At 51.5% G+C, this 25,965-nt stretch overlaps 1 protein-coding gene and 1 long non-coding RNA gene across 2 annotated transcripts; one reads left to right on the top strand and one right to left on the bottom strand.

The window, feature by feature from the left end:
• The first annotated feature begins 1,939 nt into the window (after positions 1-1,939).
• On the top strand, positions 1,940-11,607 carry LOC309836464. Its single transcript, XR_014298151.1, has 3 exons — positions 1,940-2,041; positions 8,248-8,379; positions 10,770-11,607. It is a non-coding gene; the product is annotated as an uncharacterized lncRNA (long non-coding RNA).
• Positions 2,109-25,717, bottom strand: NUMBL (NUMB like endocytic adaptor protein). The gene is made up of 10 exons (XM_082676508.1): positions 25,645-25,717; positions 21,981-22,065; positions 19,833-19,972; positions 18,372-18,446; positions 18,208-18,282; positions 17,137-17,277; positions 12,845-13,034; positions 8,296-8,601; positions 4,626-4,748; positions 2,109-3,734 (listed from the first exon to the last, which is right to left on the bottom strand). The coding sequence occupies exons 1-10, from the start codon at positions 25,666-25,668 to the stop codon at positions 3,124-3,126; spliced, it is 1,770 nt and encodes a 589-aa protein (XP_082532634.1). The 5' UTR covers positions 25,669-25,717; the 3' UTR covers positions 2,109-3,123.
• Positions 25,718-25,965: the final 248 nt, after the last annotated feature.

Below are 25,965 nucleotides of genomic sequence, written 5' to 3'. Positions count from 1 at the left end.
GACAGAGGCAACACGGGCGGCGAGTGGCCCTTCGTAGGGTGGCGGAAGCACCCCCGGGGAGCAGCACATTGTCAGTAGGGCGATGTCGGTTCTTGGTCCCCGGGAGGCCGCAGCGCGGAGCTTTCCAAAGAGCTCCGGAAAGGGCGGGGCGCTAGGCGCAGTTTGGCGTGGAAGGTTCCGAAATAGTCCTCGCCGCCCGGGGTGGTTCCTGGCGAGGAGACGCCTGTGGGGCGGAGCTTTCCAAAGCGAACCAAGAAGGGGGCGCTGCAGCTGCCTGAGCTGGACGTCGCCCTAAGCAAGCCCTGGGTGGGGGGGGCGGGGGGAGTGCATCACGTGGCGTTAGTTGGGACGAGGCCGCTGGGTTGGGCTGGTACGTTAACTCCGCGTCCTCGGGTGCATTCTGAGAGAGCCGAAGCTTGGGGGAAGTGAGAGTGGGAGGTTAATCCCAGATCCATGGTCTCTGTGGAGAGGGAAGCGCCGTGAAGAGCGAGAGTTTCCATCGGGCGTGGGAGGGAAACTGGCTAAGAGTAGTCCGTGGGAGGTCCTCGGGAGATAAGGGATCCGTGGAGCTCCGCGGGCCCAGGGATTGGTGTGCGTGTGTGTGTGTGGGGAGGGTGGGATGGGCACGGAGGGTGTCTGAGGAAGACTGCTCTGGGCACAGCGAAGAATGGTGTTGTGTAAAGATTAGCCTCTGGCATGGAAGACGGTCTTGACTCTGTCCCTGACGTTCTGTGTGCTGCGTGGCCTGTTGCTCCATCAGTCCAGTAGTTCGAATCATCTCCAAGTCCTAGGCCTTTTCTGCCCCTCTCACTCGCCAGCCGTTTGTAGCGGTGAATTGCTGAGATTGCCTCTTCTCTGGCCTTGTGCCTGAACACCAAAGTGACAGCCCCAGACCCACCCCTCACTCACAGCCCAGTGGGGGGCCAGATAGTGACCGCCCAGAATGGTCAGGCCTGGGCTGGGGGAAAACAGAGGAGTTAGGGCCGGTATGCGGGAAGTACAGGGCCCTGTGGGAGCCAAGCGGAGCAGAGGGCTCCTGACTCAGCCTGATGGGTCATAGAGCTTTCAAAGGATTGGATGGGGGCGGGGCCTTGGAAGAGGCTCCACTTTTAAGAAGGGGAGATATTTGAGCTGAGGCCTGAAGAATGAGTAGCATCCTATGAAGTGTTAAAAGAGAGGTGACACAGATCTATATGTGACTCATCTGTATGAAATGGCATCCAGGACATTCTATTATTGCGGGAAAATAATGCAAACTGCAATACAAAAAAAAAAAAAAGGAACGAGTAGCATTCTTCTGGGAAAAGGTGCAGTGTCAGGAATGGGGTTTCAGGCAGAGGAAATGACATCTGCAAGGGCTTGGATTCAGAAAGCGTGGCTCGGGCTTCCCTGGTGGCACAGTGGTTGAGAGTCCGCCTGCAGGTGCAGGGGACACGGGTTCGAGCCCCGGTCTGGGAGGATCCCATGTGCCGCGGAGCGGCTGGGCCCGTGAGCCATGGCCGCTGGGCCTGCGCGTCCAGAGCCTGTGCTCCGCAGCGGGAGAGGCCACAACAGTGAGAGGCCCTGGGGACCCCCTTGCTGCCCTGGCGAGCCATCTGTCACAGGTCCCCTAGTCCAGGATCCAGCCGGTTGATGGGCTGTAATGTAAACCCTTGAGGGCAGACCCTAGGCTTGTTCCCTCACAGCCTGGTGGTTCAGTGACTGGCCTTGAGGTCGACCAGAAGCTGGGCTTGAATCCCAGCTCCCCCACTAATCAGATGTGTGACCTTGGGTAAGTGACTCAACTTCCTGATCTGTCCAATGGGGATATAATATTGGGTTTCATGAAACCAATCTCATCATTTTAGAGAGCCATAAAGAATTACACATATAATTTATATATTTAAAAATATATAACTTTGTAGATGGTATCAAGGAACCCAAGAAACAACAGAGAGACTTAAAAACGGGCTGCCACGTCAGATGACACTTTGGCCTAAGTTATGGAAAATGCAGTTGCTGAAACGTGAATTCGCCAGCTCGAAGATATGCTACTCCAAACGTAATTATTTAAAATTTTAATACTGAAGTTATTAGCAGCAGATTATATGTTTTTTTAATTCCTTGTTTCAAAATCTATAAGAATCAGAAATGGAGTGATTAATTTGGGGTACCCATTAATAACCCACTTCTTGAGTGCTGGGTCAGTGTTACCTGCTCCCATGCTACGACTCAGAGGTGAATATGCAGGGAGACCCTTTTTACTCCCTCTGGTTTTAGGAGATGACTCAGGAGGAAAGGCTCTGTCTTCACACCATCCCCGCTGCACACACACCCTGCCTTCTAGAGGGGCACCATTATATTCTTCCTTTATTGGCTGTCCTTGTATAATACAAATCTGCAAGTTTAGATACAAAAAAATCTGGAAATAAAAGATAGAAAAGTACCCGCCAGGCACCCCCTTCCTTCTTCCCGGACCCCTCCCCAGCGGGCACCGACGTGAGGTAACTGAGCATCTTCTTCCCCTTCCCCTTCCCCCCCACCTGCCTCCTGGGCCCCCAACTTGGCCCCCTACCCCCATGAGACCCTGGCCCAAAGAACATGTGGGCCCCCAAGGGGAGGGGAGGGGTGGTAGGGGTGAGCACAGCATTGGCAGTGAACGCAGCAGGTGGGCAGAAGGAAGCCCTTTGTTTGTGCTGTGTATGGGGGCGGGGGGAATGACCAAACTTGGGGTGGGCACTCGTTTGGGGCCGAGGAGGGCCCCCAGGTGGGCATCCCTCCTCCATCCCACCCAATACTGGAAGGTAGAAGGTCAACAACAGAAACTGGGAAATACAGCTGGAACCGAGGGCACTCGGTGGGATTGTGGCCATCCCCCTGGGTCTGGGTTCTGGGGAGAGGGGGCCATGCCAGCCTAAGTCTGGCAGAGAAATGGGTCCCTTAGCCAGGCTGGGTCCGTCCCTGAATTCCATCCTATCGCAACCTGGGCGTCACAATGTCGGTTCTGTACTGGTCGTGGGAGGTGGTCGAGAGAAGGGTTAGAGAGGTCGTCAGGAGGGTGCAGCCCCAGGGAGCAGGACTGGGGAGAGGTTGGGCCTCCACTCCCAGGTGTGGGGGCTCCTGGAGATGATGGGGTGACTCGGGCTACAGTTCAATCTCGAAGGTCTTCTGCAGGTCGCCCGAGAAGGGGTTGGAAGGCTTCTCTACAGCAGGTTTGCCTTCTAACGCTGCCCACTGGGCCTCAAAGGGGTCCAACTCAGGGGCCGGGGCGGGCGCTGGCTCTGGGGGCCAGGGCGCCCCATTGGGGCGAGGACGGGCCTGGCCCCCAGGGGCGCTGGGTGCTGCAGGGGGTGGGAAGGCCCCAGCTTTCCCAATCAGGGTGGCAGGCTGGGGCTGGAGCTGGGCGGCTGAGCAGAAGGCGTTGGCCACCATCTGTGAGGGTGTGATGCCCACCACGGGCACGCGGGGCATGGGCGGGTAGCCCAAGCCCGGGTAGGCGGGCACAAAAGGGGGCTGCATGTGTGGAGGCGGCAGGAACACGGCCACCTGGGCAGGCGCGGCGTCGAAGGGCCCCACGGGGGCGGGGAAGGGCTGCAGGCCGGGGGGCACGGCAGGCACCGAGGCTGCCTGCTGCTGCGCCTTTGCCACCTGGGACACCTCCTCCAGCCACCTCTCGGCCTCCGAAGGGGTCCGCTTGTGCCCAGGCTGGAAGGCAGCTGCAGGGGGCGCGGAGGGCTCACCCCAGGCAGAAGTCCCTGGAGAGAGGAGAGGGGCAGTTAGGGGGCATGGGCTGCAGCAGAGAGAACCCCAGGCTGGGGATCAGACTCTGGACCGGGCTGCCTTGCCGCCTTGCACCCAGCTCTGCTCTTCATTAGCTGCATGGGCTTTGGGCAAATGGCTTGACCATCCTGGACCACAGGTCATGCAGTGCTACGGAAATTCACTTCTGAGATTCTAAGGTCCTAAGATGAAAAGTATAGGCACGACTGACAATCACCCAGGCCGGCTTCCCTTCTGATTGGTCAGTAGCAAACCTGTTATTAAATATTTTTTAATATCACCCTTGGCTCTAATATTTTGACACTGTATTGTCTTAGGAGGCTAAGATTCTAAGATTGCATGGATTTTTCTCAGAGAGTACTCTTCTAACATAGTGGGTAAGTTTCAGTGTTTTTAAGTTTGTGTTTTCTAAGATGCTAGAGTTCTAAATTTACATTGTTTGTAATTCCAAGGTGCTTCCACGTGTTTAGGATAAGCACGTGGCTCTAAGGTGGTTCCTTGGCACTGTTTTCTCAGAGAGCACTCTTTTAAGGTTGTAAGATTCCAAGGTTTCCTGGCTCCAAATCTGTTAGGTTCTAATATCTTGTGATTCGAAGGCTGTAGGTTTCTAGATTTTATGGTTCTAAGACAGCAAGGTTTAAAAACTGATTCCACGGTTCTAAGGTGACCCCATAATTCTTATGTTATCTCGTGGTTCTAGGATGAACCCGCGGCTCTGAGACAACCCCGTGGTTCTAAGATGATCCATGGTTCTAAGCCTGTGGGATTCCAAGATTCCCAGAGTCTCTGCAGTAGCCCTGAAAGGAGCAGGGGGATGCAGGAGGGGCACTGCAGGGCATCTGCCCCAAGAGAAGGGCTGAGTTTACCTGTTGAGGCTGGCGGTGGCCCTGGTGCTGGCGCTCCAGCGCTGGCAAAAGATGAGCTGATCTGTGTACACAGGGCGCTGATGCTGTCGCTGTCACTGGCATTGGGAGGTTCCATCTCAGGCACTGGGAAGTCAGGGAAGGGTGGAGGTCAGCGAACAGGCCCAGGCTCTGCCCTTGACCCCATCCCCGCAGGTGGCCCTCACAAGGTGTGTGGGTTGGTGGGTCCACTCTGCAGTCACTAAGTGGCCACGGCCACAAAAGTGGTAACTGCGCACACGTGTGTGTGTGTGGCATCTGAGTGGTACGACAGCCAAGTAGTGTGTGACATCTGATGGCAGACAGTCACAGGGATCCCAACCCAAGGAGGACCTCAAGAGCTGTATGTAGCCGCAAACCAGAAGAAATATTTTAAATGCTTACCAATATACTTTAATTTTAAAATATGTTCAGGGAATTCCCTGGGCGGTCCAGTGGTTAGGACTTGGTGCTTTCACTGCCACAGCCCGGGTTCGATCTCTGGTCAGGGGACCAAGATTCCACAGGCCGCGTGGCGCGGCCAAAAAAATAAATGAAAAATGTTCAACCACACGTATGGCAAGAGCACCGACTAGTCAGAATGGATATTGCCCACGCTGCTGGTCACTCTGGGGATCAGCTGTCTTGCTCTGAGTGCGGAAGTGGGGCCCCACCAGGCCTGGCCCATAACATATGTCATGAGGGCAGAGATGCACCTGTGCCTGCAAGACAGGACACGCTGAGCAGGTGTGGTGGCCTCGTGAGGGCTTAGGATGAGAAAAGGCACCATCCAAATAAACAAGAGGACCGTCAAGTGTGGCGTGTGACAAGTGCCTGTGACAGCTCAGCGAGCGGCTATCTCCAAGGGAGTGTGTGTGATGCTCCTATGAGCGTCAGAAAGAAACTAGCTGTAGGAGTCAGCAGGTGTGACGTGGGGCTGCCCAGGTGGGACAGTAGGTGGCTTCCAGGTCATTTCTATGATGACTGTGCCTGTTGGTCCAAATGGGTGTGCAGCTTCTGGGGGGGGGGTGGCATCTGAGTGTGACTGAAATCCAGGTTGTGGCATCCGATTGTGATTCCCCAGCGTGAGCCAATCTGCCTGCGTGATGTACGGAATTCGGCATGAATTAGCCTATGTCACTTGTGATTCACACAAGTTTGTGTGAATCCAGGTGTGTCGTTCGTGAGCGTGTGTTAATCTGTGTGTGTGATTTCTGAATGGGACACCTGGATATGTGCTTTCTTTCCTTCTTTTTTATTGAAATATAGTTGGTTTACAATGTTGTGTTAGATTCAGGTGTACGGCAAAGTGATTCAGTTATACATATATACATATATATATATTCTTTTTCATATTCTTTTCCTTCATGGTTTATTACAGGATATTGAATATAGTTCCCTGCTATACAGTAGGGCCTTGTTGTTTATCTATTTCATATACAGTAGTTTGTATTGGATACGTGCTTTCTAAGTGTGTGTAATGGTAACACCTGGTCCTGTGTCCGAGTGTGTGTGATTTTTGATTGCCCATGACTTAGTGTGTGACTAAGTGTGTGTGACACCCGCAGTGGAGTGGGACATCTGCGTGAGTCCATGAAATTTTTGTGCGGCAAGTTACATCCAAGCAAGTGGGCAACTGGCTACAGGCACGCGAGGCTCCTAAATGAAGTCTGGGGTGCCTGCCACCTCTCAGGGAGCAGGTGTGGCAGCCCTGGGGGTGTGCTTAATGGCAGGTTACTTAATGAGGACAGCAGATCTGAGGGCGCGTGCAGTACCTGGGGTGCTGCACAACATGGAGTGAGCGTGCGTCATTCTCAACGAGCGTTGGCATCTGCTCAGCAGTCACCTTTTGCAGTAGCCCGGCCTCCTGGATACAGATCAACACCTCCCACACCAGTCCCCAGGGCCACAAGGGATAGGTGTCTCGGATTTGGCATATGGAAGCAGGAGAGCCGGCCAGACCACATGACTTCACTGACAGCTGGGAGGAAAGGCAGCTCTCCTGCCTGTCTCCCTCGGGCAAACCATAGTTCCATGCCACCTCTCTCCTCCCTTTTTCCCATGGCATACATTTTTAAATCACAACCTATGCCATCTCTCTCCTTTTCCCGGTCCATGGCAGACATTAGTAATCAAACATGATGCTTTTCTCCCATTGAACTCTTTGCTCACCTTACCCCTCACCAGTAGAGCCCTGTGGCTCTACTGGCCAAATGCTGAAAGAAAGGACTGGTCCTTGCAATTCCATCTTCCCTCGAAGACATGGCTAATCGGTGATGATGGGTGCTGCCTCTGCACAATCCTTTACCCAGAAGCCACATCACGAATCCATCACTATGCACCCTGACCCCATGATCCCCATGCTCACTTGTGCCCTTCACCTCATGTTTCCATAAGCCAAATTCTGAGAGTCATCTCTTGGGCAAAACATAATACTCCTGCTCTCTCTTCTCGCTTGCCCATGGCAAACTTTGCTAATCAGTCATGTGGTGTGCCACCTCGCTCTTTTCTCTTGCTCAAGTCAGACACTGTAAGGAGATCACGATGTCTGTCATCACTCTATTCTCCCTGCCCTAGGCAGACATTGTTAATCACAATTCTTCTTTCCTCTGAACCTGGATCCTTGACCTGGCCAGATCTCATGGCTCTACTGGCCAAAAGCTTGGAGGGAGCATTAGCCTATGGTGCCTCAGTCTCCTCTTGAGCAAAAACATGGCATCTGGGCAGCTTCTCTCCTCTCCCTTGCCCATGGACGTCTTGCTAATCAATCATGACATATGCCACTGCTCTCATGTCCCTAACTACAGCAGACAGTACTAACTGATCGTGAGTTACGCCACTTTTTTGCTATCCCTTGCCTGGAGCAGACATTGCTAATCGATCACAGCTTACACTACCTCTCTCCTCTCCCAGACTGATGGCAGACATTGCTAATTGATCACATGTTGCTCCTCTCCTTTGCCTGTGGCAGGCAGTGCTAATTAATCATGGTGTGACCTAAGTGTCCATCGACAGATGAATGGATAAAGAAGATGTGGCACATATATATACAATGGAATATTACTCAACCATAAAAGGAAACGAAATTGAGTTATTTGTAGTGAGGTGGATAGACCCAGAGTCTATCATACAGAGTGAAGTAAGTCAGAAAGAGAAAAACAAATACCATATGCTAACATATATATGAAATCTAAAAAAAAAAAAAAAATGGTTCTGAAGAACCTAGGGGCAAGACAGGAATAAAGACACAGACGTAGAGGATGGACTTGAGGACATGGGGAGGGGGAAGGTTAAGCTGGGACGAAGTGAGAGAGTGGCATGGACATATATACACTACCAAATGTAAAACAGATAGCTAGTGGGAAGCAGCCGCATAGCACAGGGAGATCAGCTCGGTGCTTTGTGACCACCTAGAGTGGTGGGATACGGAGGGTGGGAGGGAGATGCAAGAGGGAGGGGATATGGGGATATATGTATACATATAGCTGATTCACTTTGTTATACAGCAGAAACTAACACAACAATGTAAAGCAATTATACTCCAATAAAGATGTTAAAAAACAAAATCATGGTGTGTACCACCTCTTCTCTATCTTGCTTACAACAGACAGTGGCATTGATCCCGATGTTCCCTCCTGCTGAGCCCCAGGCTCACCTGTGCCCTTCACCTGGAAGTCAGTGCGGCGCTGCAGCGTGGATGGCAGCTCATTCAGCCGTAGGCTCAGCTGCCGTTTGAAAGGTGAGTTCTTCTGGCTGAGCGCCGGGAACCCACGGAAGGAGCCCTGGCGAACCAGCTGCTCCAAGGGGGCATGGCGCCGGGGGATGGCAGCCGCAGTGGTGCCTGCAGCCACTGGGGTGCCCGCCTCACCCTTCTCGCCAGGGGATGTGGTGGCCGGTGTTGGGGACACGTGCCCAGGCTGGGCAGGGCCAGGAGCCGCACTTGGGGCAGCTGCTGCCTCTGCTGGAGACATGGGTGAGACAGGTGGTTAGATAGCTCACCTTGGCATTGGAGGCCTCTCCTACCCAGACCCCTTGATTGTTTTCCAATGCTGCCTTCCTCACCCAATGTGCCCTGCCCTCAAGACAGGCTGGTCAGTGCCCCCAAATGTCGCTCATCCCCACCCAAGCCAGGACCACTTTCCCCAGGAGGCCCGTGGGGGAGTCGTCACCCACCCTGACCCTCTGTGTGTCTCAAGCTTTCTGTCCCCCATCCATCTTCCTCTGCTGCTTCTGCTATTTCTCCCTCTGAGGCCTTCTGTCTCCCTTTCTAATTAATTTAACAAACACTTTTTGGGTGCATGACCAAGGTATCAGGCATTGTTCCAAGTGCCTTGCAAGTATTAACTCATTCAGTCCTCACAACCACCCAGTGAGGTTGATATTGTCATTATCCCCATTTTACAGATGTGGAAACTGAGGCCCAGAAATGGCAAGTGACTTGCCTGAGCCATAGTGTGAAGGAAGGGGCAGGCTGACTCCAGAGTCTGAGTTCCAGATGACTGCGCTAACCTGTCTCTCCCTCTGGCCTGGTCTCTCCACATCATGCTGTCTTCCTCCATCATTCCATCTGCTCTGCTCTCTGTCACCTCCCACCATTCTTCCCACCTCAAGTACCTCCTCCCTTCCTCCAGTTGCTACCCATTGTTCTAGACCCAGCTTGGCATACTTCTTCCTCTGAGGAGTTTTCCAGATTGTTTCAGCCCCTCAGCCTGGGCTCCCTCCCCTCTGGGACTGTTCTCAGTCCTCTGCAGGTACCTGGTCTCCCCACTCAGCATAAGAAGCGGGCTCTTCAATGGCAGGGTCTCCCCACCCCTGCCAATACACAAACACACAGCCATCCTCCCATCAAGGCGTCACCTGAGCCGCAGCCTGAATGCTAGTGAGGTTAAACTCAGGCCCAGAGAGGGCAGGGAGGGTGCCCAGCGCTTCTCCCACCTTCCATGAGGGGGCGGTGAGGCTCTTACCCAGGCCAGGCTGGGGGCAGTGGAAACAGCCCGGGACACGTTGGAACTGGGAAACCACCTCTGCCCCCCACCACCTTGGGCTTCAGGAAGTCTCCTCCCCTCTCCGGGCTCCAGTTTCCCCAACTAAACCTGGGATAAACATCCCTCAGCTGCCTTCCCAGGTCTCCCGAGAGGGTCAGTTGAGGCAGTGAATGTTCAACGCTCTGGAATCCCACAAAATCTTGGTAAACAACTTTGTGGAAAGTGCACTGCTCCGTAACTCCTGAACTGAAGAGACCTCTTTGTGAACGTGCGGTGCCTTGAGACTGTGAATCAGCGCATCATCGGCAAAACACTGTCACGTGTTCGGCAAATCATATACCACACTTTGTAAACTCTCATTTTTGCGGTGCAGGCTCTCAAGTGCTTTCTACAATGCAAAGTACCTGGAACGTATAATATCCTTTGGAAACAGCAAAATCCTTTGCAAACTCTAAAGCATATGACATTCTTTGTAAATTTGAACATCCCATATAAATAGTAAACTCAGTGTACTCAGTGTGTTCTTTGGCAAACAATAAAATATCATATAGGGACTTCCCTGGTGGTGCAGTGGTTAAGACTCCGCACTCCTACTGTAGAGGGCCTGGGTTCGATCGCTGGTCAGGGAACGGGATCCCGCATGCATGCCGCAACTAAGAGTCACATACCACAACTAAGGAGCGCGCCTGCCACAACTAAGGCCCAGTGCAACAAAATAAATAAATAAATATATATATAAGACAGGTTTTCACTAAAAAAAATATATGTACTTAAGCCCTCCGTTAACTATACTTTGTAATCTGCTTTACCAATAATAAAATTCTTTATAAATTCTAATAGATGATGTAAACAGCAAAATATTTTGTAAGCTGTGAACTCCTTAACTTTGTCAAGAGGTTTGTAAATGGTCACATAGTTTACCAAGAAAAACATATGTTGTAAACGCTAATATTCTAGCAAGTGATAAAAACTTGTTTTCCTAAACTTTTTAGCTAGAAATATTTTAAACTTACAGAAAAGATGTAATAATGGAACAAGGAGCACACATGTTCTCTTGTGTTAACTTGTTACCCTTGTTAACTCTTAACAAGTGTTAACTTGTTACAGTATTTGATCTGTCTCTCCTTCCATAATCTTTTTTCAGTATGATTTAAGAGTACGTTGCATACAATAAACAAGGCATGGAAACAACCTAAATGTCCATCAATAGATGAATGGATAAAGAAGATGTGGTAATATATATATACAACGGAATACTACCCAGCCATAAAAAAGAATGAAATAATGCCATTTGCAGCAACATGGATGGACGTGGAGATCATCATACTAAGTGAAGTAAGTCAGAAAGAGAAAGACAAATATCATGTGATATCACTTATATGTGGAATCTAAAAAAAAGATACAAATGAACTTATTCACAAAACAGAAATAGACTCACAGGCATAGAAAACAAATTTACGGTTACCAAAGGGGAAAAGGGAGCGGGGATAAATTAGGAGCTGGGGACTAACGGATGCACACTACTGTATATAAAATATAAATATAAATACATATAAACAACAAGGAAAAAAAAAAAGAGTAAGCTGCAGACAGCTTACCCAACCCTAAAACCTTCAGCATGTACCTAAGAACAAGGACAGCCTCCTACTGAACCACAGGACAACTTCTTACTTGGGAAGTTTAACATGGATATGATACTGTTAGCTAGTCTACAGTCCACATTCTAATTTCCCCAACTGGTCTACTCAGGTCCTTTATGGATGTTCATATATATATATATTTTTCAATGTATATATTTTATATACATATATTCAATATATATATATATTGAATTGAATGTTGAATATGTATCTATATATACAATATCCATGATTCAATTCAGTATCGCACGTTACATTTATTAATATTTGTCAAATCTCTTCAGTCTCCTTTATCCTGAATCCCAATTCAGGATTCTTTGTAAATTCTAAGCAGTGTTTTCCAAAAATGTAAAAACTAGAAACAGTTAAAAAAAGTAAAATAAAATTAAAAATTACATTTTGACTCAGCACACAATACATGTAAGTTTAAAAACCACAGTTTGAGAACTTATAAACTATTTGCCTTTGACCTAGAATGTTAGAGTTCACCAGGTATTTTTCAAACTTTCATGATGGCAACCCAGAATAAGAAATACCATTAACATGGTAACCCGTTCCATACACACACATACACACACACACACAGATATACTGACATAAAAGTACATTGAACTATACTTACCCTTACTACATTCAATTACTCTGATATTTTCTATTCTTTTCCATTTCATTTCTTAAAATGCTAACCACAACCCAGCAAGCTGACTTCACAACCCATTAACAGGGTGGATACACAGTTTGAAAAGCCTGGGAACATCCCTGGGTTAGCAGATAATAAAGCTCTCGGTGAGCTTTGCTGGGATTTGTGGCCAACAGAATATTGCCCAGAGGACTCCTTAAACTGAAGTACACTTTATAAACTGTAACCAAACTTTGTGGTTGGTGCTTTGCTTTGTATTTTTTACTTAAAAAAATCGGGGTGGGGGGGGCTTCCCTGGTGGTGCAGTGGTTAAGAATCCGCCTGCCAATAAGGGGACACGGGTTCAAGCCCTGGTCCAGGAAGATCCCACATGCCGCAGAGCAACTAAGCCCATGCGCCACAACTACTGAGCCTGCGCTCTAGAGCCCACAAGCCACAACTACTGAGCCCGTGTGCCACAACTACTGAGCCCATGCACCACAACTACCGAGCCTGTGCTCTAGAGCCCACGAGCCACAACTTCTGAGCCCGTGTGCCACAACTACTGAGCCCATGCGCCACAACTACTGAGCCTGCGCTCTAGAGCCCACAAGCCACAACTACTGAAGCCCATGCACCTAGAGCCTGTGCTCCGCAGCAAGAGAAGCCACTGCAATGAGAAGCGCGCGCACCACGGCGAAGAGTAGCCCCCGCTTTCCACAACTAGGGGAAACCCGGTGCACAGCAATGAAGACCCAACACAACCAAAAATAAAATAAATTAATTTTAAAAAATTTTGTTGTTTTGGGTTTTGTGTGTGTGTGTTTCCCTTTTGCTTTGTAAACTGTAGAGCCCCTGTACCTACCTCTGCAGCTCTCCCCCAATCTGGATCCCTTGGCCCCACCCTGGGACCATTCGGTGCCCAGCCCCGCCCCGCCCCGCCCTCCGGGCAGCGCCCACCTTTCTTTTTGTCAGCAGCCTCTCTCTCAGCCGGCCGCCCACCCCCAGACAGGCGGAAGGAGCCCTCCCGGGCGAAGCTGGTGCGGCTGGCATCAAAGGCAGCCGTGACTCCGCACTCCTTCTCCCGCCGCTGTTTCCGCTCTAGGCAGGCCGCAAACGCACACCCCACTGCGTGGCTCAGCCTCTCGCCCTGTGGGAAGAGGTTGGGGCAGGATTAGCGACGTTGTGCAGTGCAGACCGGACGCCGGGAGCCCCGGGGTCCAGCAGCTGGATGCTGGGTGACTCCGGCTGAGTCCCTTCACCTCTCTGGGCCTCAGTGCACATCTGCAAAATGAGGGACAAAAGACAGAGACAAGAGTGTAGTACCGTGTGGCTCCATTTTTTTTTTAAGATTTTTTTTGATATGGACCATTTTTTTAAAAGTCTTTATTGAATTTGCCACAATATTGCCTCTGTTTTATGGTTTGGTTTTTTGGCCGCAAGGCATGCGGGATCCCAACTCCCCAACCAGGGATCAAACCCACACTCCCCGACATTGGAAGGTGAAGTCTTCCCTGGGCTGCCAGGGAAATCCCTGGGTGGGTCCACTTACATGAAGTTACAGAATGGGCAAAACTAATCTGTGGTGAGAAACTTCAGAACGGTGGTTGTTTCTTAGGGGTGGGCATAGGGACTGACTGAGAAGGAGTTTGAGGGGACAGTCTGGGGTGGTGGCAATGTTCTAGATCTTGATGGGGGGGTTGGGTTATACACGTGTATACAGTTGTCAAAACCCAGCAAATGTACACTTAAGGTTTGTGGTCAGCATGTATTTCGCTTCAAAAGAAAAAGAGCTGGAGACAAATATGCATTCTGCTTAATAGTATGCATGCTGAAGTGTCTGGGGGAAGTATTCTGCTGTCTGCGACTTTGAAATGCATCCAAAAATAAGATGGAGAGATAAGTGATATAGTAAGCCCAGACAAATGTTAATGGCAGGATCTGGGTGGGGGGTGTCCAGGTGACTGGTGACTGTGCAAGTCTTTCGACATTGCTACATGCTTGAAAATATTTTGTAGTAAAGTATTGGGGTTAAAAACAACAACCCCTGTTTCTTGAGTGCCTACTTGAGAGACGCCAAGGCCAGAGAGCCTGGGATTGATGCTGGCTTCCCACTTCCCAGCTATGCGATCTGAAGAAAATCACTTCCCAGTACCCAACTCTCCTCATTTGTAAAATGGGGGCTCTAACAGCACCCACTTCACAGGGTTGTTGCAGGAATTAGGTGAACAAATATATGCAAGGCATGCAGCACAAAGCCAGGCACAGGGAAACTCACATATGTGTCAGCGGAGATCTTGTGTAGCCCCGGGCTGAGCCCTGATTTGCATCCTTTCATGGAATCCTCACAACAGTGCCAGGAGGTGGACAATCTTATGAACCCATTTGACAGATGAAGAAATTAAGGTTCAGTCAACATGCCCATTATAACGAGTGACTGGCAGAGTTGGGATTCTAATGAGGTATGTCTGACTTCTGTTCCCTAAACAAGATGCTCAGCCACCTCTTAAAGTTGAACTTGGGGACAAAAATCCTCAACAAAATGCTAGCAATCTGAACCCAGCAGAATATTAAAAGAATCAAGTGAGATTTATTCCAGGAATGCAAAGTTGGTTTAACATATGAAAATCAATCAACCACATTAATAGAATGAAGAAAAATCCCCACATGATCATCTCAATTCTCACAGAAAAGGCACTCAACAAAGTTGGAATAGAAGGGAACTTCCTCAACCTTATAAAGGACATTTGTGAAAAACTCACAGGACTTCCCTGGTGGCACAGTGGTTAAGAATCTGCCTGCCAGTGCAGGGGACACGGGTTCAAGCCTTGGTCTGGGAAGAACCCACATGCTGCGGAGCAACTGAGCCCGTGTGCCACAACTACTGAGCCTGCGCTCTAGCGCCCACGGACCACAACTACTGAGCCCGCATGCCACAACTACTGAAGCCCGTGCGCCTAGAGCCCGTGCTCCGCAGCAAAGAGAAGCCACCGCAATGAGAAGCCTGAGCACCGCAACAAAGAGTTGCCCCCACTCACCGCAACCACAGAAAGCCCGCGCGCAGCAACGAAGACCCAACGCAGCCAAAAACAAACAAATAAATAAATAAAACAAAAAAAAAACAGTGTGGTACTAGCATAAGGAGAGACATATAGACCAACGAAACATAACTGAGAGCTCAGACATAGACCCACACATCTATGGTCAATTGATTTTCAATAAGGTGCCAAGACCATTCAGTGAAGGAAGAATAGTCTCTTTATCAAGTGGTGCTAGAACAACTGGATACAGTATGCACGTGAAAAAAAAATGAAGGTGGACTCTTACCTCACACCATTTACAAAAATTAACTCAAAATGTATCAGAGACCTAAATATAAGAGCTAAAACTATAAAACTCTTAGAATGAGACATGAGGTAAGTCTCTACAACCCTGGATTTGGCAATGAATTCTTAGATATGACACCAAAAGCAGAAATAACAAAAAAAATTGATAAATTGAACTTCATCAAAATGTGTACATTTGCACATCAAAGGACACTATCAAGAAAGCGAAAAGATGGGGCTTCCCTGGCAGTGCAGTGGTTAAGAGCCTGTGCTTGCAATGCAGGGGGCGCAGGTTCAATCCCTGGTCGGGGAACTAGGATCCCACATGCCACGGGGCCAAAAAAAAAGGAAAGTGAAAAGACAACCCACAGAATGGGGGAAAAGTTTTGCAAATCACGTAACTGATAAGCATCTAGTATCCAGAATATATAAAGAGCTCTTACAACTTAACGGTAAAAAGACAAACAACCCAATTAAAAATGGGTACAGGATTTGAATAGATATTTCTCTAGAAAAGATATACAAATGGCCAATAAGCACAGGAAAAGATGCTCCACATCATTAGTCATTAGCAACATACAAGTCAAAACCACAATGAGATACCACTCACACCTACAGGATGGCTAGAATAAAAAAAAAGTGTTGGCAAGGATGTGGAGAAATTGGAACCCTCATACATTGCAAGTGGGAATGTAAAGTGGTGTCGCCACCAAGGAAAACAACTTGGCAATTACTCAAAAACTTAAACATACTATATGACCCAGCAATTCCACTCCCAGGTATATACCCAGAAGAATTAAAAACAGGTATTCAAACAAATACTTGCATATAAATGTCCAGAGAAGCACTGTTCATAATAGCCCAAAGGTGGAAACAACCCAATGTCCATCAATGGATGGATAAGTAAGCAAAATACGGTATATCCAAAATGTGGTATATCCATAGGAATATTATCCAGCCATATAAAGGGAGCAAGTACTGATACGATGCTACGACATGGATGAACCTTGAAAACATTATGCTACGTGAAAGAAGCTGGTCACTAAAGGCCAGTAGGTCACAAAAGGCCAATATACACCTCCCCGAAGAGCAGAGGGTGTGCCCCTCTTCATGCCTCCCTCCTTTACGTAGTTGGGATGAAGATGTGAAGGCTGGAGCACGCACATTCATCTTGGATCATGGAGTGGAACCCATACTCCAGCATAGCAACGAGCCATGGCCCTTGAGTGGAGAGGAGTCACACCAACGCTGTGCTGCCTGCCTGGGGATGTCTTTCACATGAAACACAAATTCCTATTTCACCGAAATCACTGGTATCTGAGGGTTTTCTGTCGCAAGCCTCAGAATCCTGTGAGAGTGCTTCTCAGAAGACAGTCCATTTGTCTCTTTCATCAGATCCTCAGAGGGGATCTTGACGCCCCCCTCCCCCCCAAAATATAAAGAACGACAGGCAAAATGAATCGACTCTGAAGGACGAGTGGGTACCCTGGGGGGTGTTGTTTCAGAAGGGCCCAAGGGGGCTGCTGGGGGCAGGAAACTACAGCTTGACTTGGGTGAGGTTTAAAAGTAAGCAAAAATTCACGGAGCTGTGCCTGGGCCATCCGCGCATGTTACATGCTCCTCAATGAGAACAGTTAGAGAGACATGAAGAACTACCGATAACAAGGAGGATGATGAGAACTAATGTCTTCCTGAGTGCTTCCTATATGCCAGGCATTGTTCCAAATACTCTGTGTCAACCCCCTCAAGTCTCACAATAATCCTCTGAGTTATGGGCTGTGAATACACTCCCTTTTCCAGATGAGGTCATGGAGAGGAGAGGTAAGGGGAGTGACTCACCTGACACCACACAGCGGGCTGGGGTTGGGCGTGGGACACCAGGGCATGGGAGACAGTCAGCTGGCTTTGGGCTTTAGTGATACTCACGGAGTCCTTGAGCGCCAGGAAACAGTGGCAGATCCAGCGGCGGGTGGTCCCATCACGGCAGATATAGGAGAAAGCCTTGTCCAGGTTGCGGTCAGGAGCACAGAAGGAGACCTTTTCAATGGTCTGGTCTACCAGCAGGTCCTGGGAGGCACCAGGGAGGCCAGGAAAGGCATGTGTACTGTTTTTCATGTATTCACTTAATATTCCCTTTGTGTCTGCTCTATATCCTGTCCTGAACGGGGTGGGGATCCTGCCCTTGTTGAAACAGCTGTGGGCCCTGCTCACATGGGGCTCCCAGTTTAGTGCAGGAATCAGACTCATCACCAGATGGAGACTGGCCAGAGTCACAGCCACGCTGTAATGAGGGAGGCACAGGCAGGGGGCTCAGGGCTGGGATCGGGGAGGCTCAGGGCCTTTCCGGAGCAAGAAGACGTGCCTGACCCAAGTTGGACGGGAGTCAGGCAAAGCTTGCTGGAGGGTGTCAATCCTGTTCAGTCATTCACCTAACTGTCTTCATGCGCTGGCTGTGTCCTTGGGCAGTGTCTGTGCTAGGGGCAGGGAATTCAATGGTGAGCAAACAGATACCCGATCCCGGCCCAGGTAGATGGACAATAAACACATAACAGCTAACATTCGTTGATCGGAACACTTCTGCTGTACCAGGCATAGTTTTAAACTATTTGCATATACTTTCTCATTGAATGGTTGGGTCCATTTTTATCCCCATTTTTGCAGATGAGGCAAGCGAGGCACGGAAGGGTTAAATCTCATACCCCTCATGCCCAGGGTCAGCCGGCTGGTAAGTGGGTGAGCTGGGATGCGAGCTGAGGTGGCTGCTCTACGGTCTGTGCTCTCACCCACAATCCACGCTAGTTCCCAAACAGCCACAGGACTCAACCCTGAATTACGACTGTGAGGTGCCGACATGTTACAGGAACACACGGCTGAGTCTAGAAGGTCCCTGAGGGAGGGACGTCCTAGAGGTGGGTGAGAAGGCGTCCCTAGCCCCATTCGAGCAGGGTGAGGAGAGGGGCCCACTGGTGCCCACTCCCAGGCCCACGGGCCCCCTACCTTGGTCTTGTCATCTACCACCCGGAGCCCATCGGCTGACACCCACAGGACAGACTTCACAGACTTCCGGCCCATCTGGAGTGGAGGAGGAGGACAGAGGGTGTGGTCAGGGCTGGCTCTTCTGCTCTGACCTTGCCCCCTCCCTGCCCCAGCCTCTCACTCACCGCCTTCAACTTCTTCACAGCATCTTCACACACGTGCATCCCCCGGGACTCCTCCACCTCCACGTGGCCCAGGTACTTGGTGCGAAGGGGATGGGAGAGCATGAAACAAGCAGAGTAATCAATCATTCCTAGTGCTCACCGCGCCGCTGCGAGGCATCGCACAATGTCCTAAGCACATCACATGAATTAACTCATTTACTTTTTTTTTTTTTTTTTCTTTTTTTGCGGTACGCGGGCCTCTCACTGTTGTGGCCTCTCCCATTGCGGAGCACAGGCTCCGTAGGTGCAGGCTCAGTGGCCACGGCTCACAGGCCTAGCCGCTCCGCGGCATGTGGGATCTTCCTGGACCGGGGCACGAACCCATGTCCCCTGCATTGGCAGGCGGACTCTCAACCACTGCGCCACCAAGGAAGCCCAACTCATTTACTCTTTACCTCAACTTTGCAAAGTGGGGACCTTTTTCTTTTTCTTGGCCGCGCCACATGGCTTGTGGGATCTTAGTTCCCCTACCAGGGATGGAACCCATGCCACCCTGCAGTGGAAGTACAAAGTCTTAACCACTGGACTGCCAGGGAAGTCTGGGTACCCCATTCTTATCCCAGATATACAGGTGAGAAAACCGAAGCACAGCATGGAGTAACGATTCCCACCCTGCCTCTATCCTTGGCCTTTAACACATCCCTGGTGTCCTTCTGAGTGCCAGCATCTGCATCTGCGCCTGAGGACTGGCCCCAGGCAATGACTGATAGGAGCGGGGGTACACACGCCCGAGCTCCCTCACCCCGTGGGTGGGATGGCTCGATTTCCCACAGTTCCCTAGTGGCATCAAGCTCAGCTGCTCACAGCTATAGTTTAGTAAGACACCCTTTACTGGCTGCCTTCCCTTCCTCACTCTCACCAGCATTTCCTGCACCTCCCAACAGCCCCTCCCTCGCAAGGTCCGCTTCTTGGGGAAGGGAAAACAAGGTGGGAGGGGGACGCTGTGACCATCGTCTGTTGTCACCCAACCAGGAAGGGAATGAGTGGAGAATCGAACCTGAATCCTGCTGTCTCCCTTATAAATTTTCGTGTGTGTTGTAAAGGGTCGTGGTGGTCTAAACCAGAACGCACTTAACAGTAGAGGGCTTTGCAAATGCTACAGAATTTTTGTGACCTCCCAGTGCCCCCCTGGAATCTCTGAGCTCCCACAGAATAGCGTGACTCCAGGCGGGACGCCCCCCCCCAACCCCAGCTAATATTTTCCTGGCACAAGAGAATGGGTCTTGGTTTCTAATCCCAACTTTAAGGGACTCAGGCGGTGCGGTCCTGCTTCTGCAGGATCCGCAGTTCTTCGGGGCTGTGAAGTCTCTTGGGTCTCAGCCACCTCACCGGGCAACGGACAACAGACACGGGACACGCACGCGCACAGCGAACAGCTCGCACACCGCCGCAGCCCCGCCCACACGAGCCCCGCCCACTCACCCTGACCGGGAAGCTGCACGTGCCCTTGCGCACCGCGTCCTCGTCCGCCTGCCACTGGTGTGGGCGCGATGCCTCAGGCACGTAGGCTGGTTTCCGCCGCCGCAGGCTCTGGCGTAGCTTGTTCATGGTGCCCGCCCCGTCTGCTGACAGGAGTGCGAGTCAAGGGTCAGAGGCATGGGGCTCAAGGTGGGGGGAAATAGGGCTCAGGGAGCAAGGGGTCAGATAACATGGCAGTAGGGCTACAGGGTTAGGGGGTCACTGGGTCAGAGGACATGACATCCAGGGAACATAGACTAGCAGCAGTTAGGGGATACCGACAAAGGGGGCAACTGGAAGGCAGGGGAGTGGGAGAGTCGGCAGTGGGGATTCAGAAGACATGGGGCTAAGAGGCAGGGAGGTCTGGGATGTGTGCGTCGTGAGTCACAGCTTTTAGGGGTCTGGAGATTCGGGGTGTGACAGTCAAGAGGCATGATGATCCAAAGTAATGGGAAGTTAAGGCAGTGGAGGACATTGGGGTTAGAGGGCATAGCAGTCAGGGGTCACGAGGTCAGGGGTTTTAGGGGTACGAGGTCAGGGGATGAGGTGGTCAGAGGGCACAGGAGTTGAGACTTGCATGGGTCCGATGTGGGGGACTCAGAAGGTCCAGGGATTGCGGTTCAGAGCCCAGGTCAGAGGGTGCTAGGGACAGGGGTGGGTCTCTGCAACTCTGAGATACAGCCCCTCTGACAAATGTGTCTGTTCTAAGGCAGAGGCCCCTGGGGAGGCGTGCACCTGCGATGTCAGAGGTAGGGATGGAGGTGGTGGCCAGTCACTAAGACAGCCTTTGCTGACTGAGAAGCCATACTGAGTCCCAGGAGGAGTGTGAGGGGACACCTAGGACAGAGCACCAACAGATGAGACTCCGCCTGTGTGTGCAAGCAAGTGTGCAGCTGGTGTGTTCCTTTTTTTTTTTTTGGCCTCACTGTGCGGCTCGCAGGATCTTAGTTCCCCGACCAGGGATCGAACCCGCGCCCTCGGTAGTGAAAGCGCGGAGTCCCAACCACTGGACCACTAGGGAATTCCCTGGTGTGTCCCTGAGTGTTGTGTGTGAGGGTGTCTAGTTCTGCGCATGCACCTATTGTCTGTGAAGGCTGTACGGAAGGACACAGGTCTGAGAATGGTTGTTGATGAGAGTATGTGTCTGTGAATGCTGTCTGTGTCCAAGAGTGTGGCTGTCATCTGTGAGTGTAAGTCCCTGAAGCTTGTGGCTGAAGAGTAAGCTATGTGTGAGAGTGGTGGTGAGTGTGTGTCAGGGAATGTTGCCTGTGAGGATGGGTCTGTGTTTGAGCATGAAGCTGCTGTCTTTGAAAGGGTGTGTCCGTGACTGTTGTCTTTGAAGCTGTGTGTCTGTGTGAAGATGTGGCTATTGTCTTTGATGACCACTGCCCATGACAGTGTGTGTCTGTGAGAGTTACCCAAGATACCACATCTGTCCAAGAGTGCAGCTGTTGGTGGTGAGGCTGTGTGTCTGTGGCTGTTGTTTGTGAGGGTGTGTCTGGGTCAGATAAGGTGGGTGTTGTTGCAGAGAATGTGGGTCCGTGAGTGTTGTTCTGGGGGTGTGTCTGTATGCAACCGTGCATCTGTGAGGCTGTGTGAGGACATGAGGTTGTCATCTTTGAGAGTGTGTTTGTGAGTGTTATTTGTGAGGGTGTGGTGGTGTGAGAATGTGGCTGTTGTCTATGAGAGTGCTGAGTGTTATTTGTGAGACTGTGTCTGTGTGCAAAAGTATAGCTGTTTTTTGCATCCCTTGAGAGTCCCTGAGTCTGTATCTGGTGAGTGTCTGTGCTCAGCTGTGAGGGAGTCCGGCTGTTGTCTAGGATTGTGTCTGTATGTTTGTGTGACTGTGAACCTGTGGGTGTGGGGATGTTGGTGTGTGTCTGAGTGTCCAAGTATGTGTGTGTGTGTGTGTGTGTGTGTGTGTGTGTGTGAGACCTAGTCTAGGTGGGTGTGTCTGTGAACGAGGTCACTGAGTGTGCCGGGAAGTCATTTGGGGGTGTCCGCTTGTGAGTGTGATTAAGCCTGTGTGACCGCAGGGACAGTTCCTTTGGCTATGCGAGGCAGACCCACCCAGTCACTCAGCCTTCGCCCTGTCCCCAGCTGGCCACTCACCTGGCTCCGTCCTGGAGGTTTCAGGGGGCCCCAGGGCCCCACAGGGGGCAGGGGGCAGATGCTGCTCTGGCCTCCTGGGTCCGCCCTGCCCAGGGGAGGGAGGAAAAGTTGAGAAGCTGGCTTGGGATAGGGCACAGTCCCCTACCTCACCCCCTCTTTGGACATCAGCCAACCCCCCTTCATCTCAGGATCTCTGATGACAGCCCTGGTTGTCATAGCAACTGTTACTAAGGCAATCAGCCACCTGGTTGCAAGGGCCCAGGAACGAGTAGGTGTGTTTCGGGAGCATCTGCTGGGGATGTCCTGGCCTCAGGAGGCTGTCTGTACCCAAGGGGATGGTGTGAAGGGGGTGGCCTGCCCTCTAGACACATGTCCAGGGCTGCACACACACATACAGTCACATGTGTACATGCAACTCTGGTCCCCAATTGTCCCTAGAACCTGGTCACAGCTCTGCACAATTACACACAGAGACAACCACAGGGACACACACTGGATCACGCAGAAACACGTCAACAGTCACAGCCACTGTGAATACCCGGCTACACATCCAAGTTCACAGACATACAGTCTCTGCTACGGACCATTTGTCCACAGGTATGTAGAGTCCCAGGCTGCCCAGGCACTGCCACAAACGTCTGGTCATATCAGTAACTGGTATTTTGTCACTTCTCTTTTCTCTGCCACCTACAAAGAGCTGGGTCCGGGCATGGGGCAGCCCATGGCCAACCAATGACAGTTGTTTCCTCGGGCACCCAACCAAGATACTCACATTACAGACCCACCCATGTAGAATGACACCCCGCAGGAGGTCACCTATGAGCTCTGAGGCACACACGCTTGTCACATACAGCTCCCCTGCTGCCCGCTGACATCTGCTCAGGGGTGCATGCAGACACACCGACACACATTTGGTCATACCGAGTCACACCCAGCCACAGCCACATGTGTTTAATCGTCGACCGGCACACAGCTGCACAAGGACACTCGACCCCAACTGTGTCAGTCACACCAACACACCTTTCTGGTCACACACTGTCACACAGCCATACGTCCCAGGCGTAGAGGCACACATCTGGTCACGGTATCAGCCACACGTACATGGATGGTTCTCCATACCCAAGCACACACACAGACCCCGATGGCCACGGCCCAGGCATTAGAAAGAAATGGGCACACAAACTCGGGACATGCATACAACCATCCAGAGACAGTTCTCCCCAGGGACGGACACACTCAGACACAGCCAGACAGTCAGCGGCTCAGAGTCACAGCCATACGCATTTCAGAAACGGTCATGTAGGCAAAGTCCCACAGCATGAGTGTCCACGTTACCCAGCCATATATCACGGTCATGGTACCTATTTCACAGTTACCCGCCATCCCACACCCAGCTGTACCATGTCAGACCATCACAGAGAAACACACGGTCTCTCTTCCTGCAAACATGTAAGTCACACCGACAAGTATGGGGCCACATACGATCACAGCCTCATGTGGAGAGACACATAATATCTCACACACAGAGGCATCGGCACACAATTTCCATTACACACACACAAGCAAACAGTCAGGTATGTGCTTAGAAATACAGTGACCCAGACAGAGCATTTATAGCTGCGTTTACACAGAAGACACAGTTCCGGATAGAGTCATGTGTGGAATCAGGAGACAGTCACTCTGTCACCAAATCACACAGATTCAAACATAAGCCGCCCAGCACGTATACAGGGACACCCACCCACCCACCCCAAACAGCCACACGGCTACAGACACACACTCTTACAGACCATGACACAGACACAAGTATATAGAGTCACCCAGCGTCACAGACATGCAGGTCACACACAAATACAGAAGCCACAGTCACATACACATCCCCCCCCCACACACACACACAATCACTGGTGCCACCACACACAGACACACCTATAGTTTGAGTCACATGCAATGAAATAACCCACTATTAATAGTCTGTCAGGGTTTCAGACTCCAAGTCAAATACATAACCCAAATCACAGGTACACAACTATAACTGCACAGAATCAGTATCAACACACAGACCTAGATGTAGTGATTTATACAATCCCGGCCACACACACAGATGTGGCTTTGAACACACAACCGCAAACATACAAGTCACAGTGCCAGCACACAACCTGTCACATAAGCACAGTGTGACTTCACATACAATGGCAGTCATACACCTAAAGTTGCAGGCACAGTTGTGTGTCATGCAAGCACATGTGTGACACACATATAAAATCAGAGACACAGTCACAAACATTCGAAGTCATTAGGACAGTTGCACATGGACACAGAGTCATAGACACAACTCCACTTATAGTCACAACTCCACCCACATCTTCAGTCAGCCACACACATGCCCAACCCCGTACTCAACAGATACAGTGTCACATACCCAGTTAGAGTTACCAAGGTACATACATGGGGTCACAAAAGACATAAAGACACAACCACATAGTCACAACCATGCACACACTCAAACACAGACAGACTGAAAAGTATAGGGTTCTGCACAGTGAGTGAGCAGCTGTCATATACACATACACAGCCACACAAATGCTGGGGTCACATACAGAGACACAATCACAGATGCTATCGGACACAACCACGAGCACGAAACACACGATTCCTCAGAGTCACCAGCTGCAGCTCACACACATACACACACAGGCAACCACAGTCACAAAAACACAGGGTCACACTCTTAGCCACCTCCCCATCGCTTGCTTCCCCGCTTCCACCCAGGTACCACACACAAAGCCATCATCACCGCAGACGCTGCAGACAGACAGGGCTGCACCAGGTCCCTGGGGAGCCGCCCCCTGGCCCAGCCTGAATCCTGGAGCCTGGGGGGCCAGAACCGGATGGGGAGGAGGTGCATTGTCTGTGCGTGGGGCCCCTCCCAGACAGCTGGGCAGCCCCAGGGACAAAGAGGGTGGCCCAGGAGACCTGTGCCCTGGGACCCTTGACCAAGTCTTTTTGTGTGTGGGGTTGCCTGAAATTCCCCTTATTTTATTCAGGCTTGGGGGGGATAGAGTCCCAGGCACAGAGACCTTGTTTTGAGAAGGGTCTGTTCCTGGGACGCCGCCCAAGCATGGGGAGATGCTGTGCCCCGGACGCCTCTGAGGCCTGGGGACGCACTGTGCCAGGAATCCCCCCGGGCCTTGGCTTGGTGGGGAAACTGTGGGGGCCCGGGGACCCCATCCTCAAGACCTTGCCTAGAGGGTTGCTGTGAGAGAGCCCCGCAGGCCGGTAGGGGTTAAGGATTGCGTCTGGTCTGGAATCCCCTCTTAGAGGCCTTGACTTCATAAGGAGGTTGCGTCCCAGACCCCATCCCCAAAATCTTGCTTAGGGGGTTGTACCTAGAATCTGTCCCCCGTCCTTGATTTTTTTGAGGGGGAGGTCTGTGTCTGGGATCCGTATCTCCAGAGCCTTGACAAGACAAGGCCTGTGCCCGAGACCCCCGTCTCCCAAGATCTGGCTTGGAGGGGAGCCGATTCCTGGACCCCCACCCAGGACCACCCTCCCCAGCCTTGGCACCCTCTCTCCATCCGGGCGCCGCGGCCGCCTCCCACCCTCCGCCACATCAGCAGCGGCGCCGCCCCCGACCCGAGCCCCCTTCTCCCGCCCTTCTCACGCTGGCCGCCGCGCTGCGGGACATCCAGGGCTCCGGCGCCCCCGCCTCCCGCGGCCCCGGCTGGGCCCGGATCCCCGAGTGCTGCTGCTGCTGTGGCGGCGGCGGCAGCTCGGTCTGACGCGGGCCGGGGCCGGGGGCAGGGGTATGGTGCGGGATGCAAGCTCGCTAGCCTGCTCCGCTCCCGGGAGGATTCCGTTCCAGGGGCGGGGGAGCGCCCCTCCCGCTTCGGCTCCCCGCCCCAGCCCCGCCGCCTGCTGGATATGCAAAGAGACCCCGCCCCTTGACCAGCAGGCCACGCCTATACGCAATCACGACTCCGCC

The sequence above is a fragment of the Grampus griseus genome (assembly GCF_964374135.1).
Source record: "Grampus griseus genome assembly, chromosome: 19".
Taxonomy (NCBI): Eukaryota; Metazoa; Chordata; class Mammalia; order Artiodactyla; family Delphinidae; genus Grampus; species Grampus griseus.
Note: the sequence above shows the minus strand (reverse complement) of the source record. Positions and strands in the feature narration are given on the sequence as shown.

Bases quoted from the DNA above. Each gene is read 5' to 3' on its own strand.
- NUMBL (XM_082676508.1), bottom strand. From the start codon at position 25,668: ATGTCCCGCAGCGCGGCGGCCAGC. The intron at 19,973-21,980 runs GTGAGTGGCCAG...TCCTGTCAGCAG, and splicing joins AACCTCCAGGACGGAGCCAG to ACGGGGCGGGCACCATGAAC. The intron at 13,035-17,136 runs GTGAGTATCACT...CTCTTCCCACAG, and splicing joins TCCTGGCGCTCAAGGACTCC to GGCGAGAGGCTGAGCCACGC.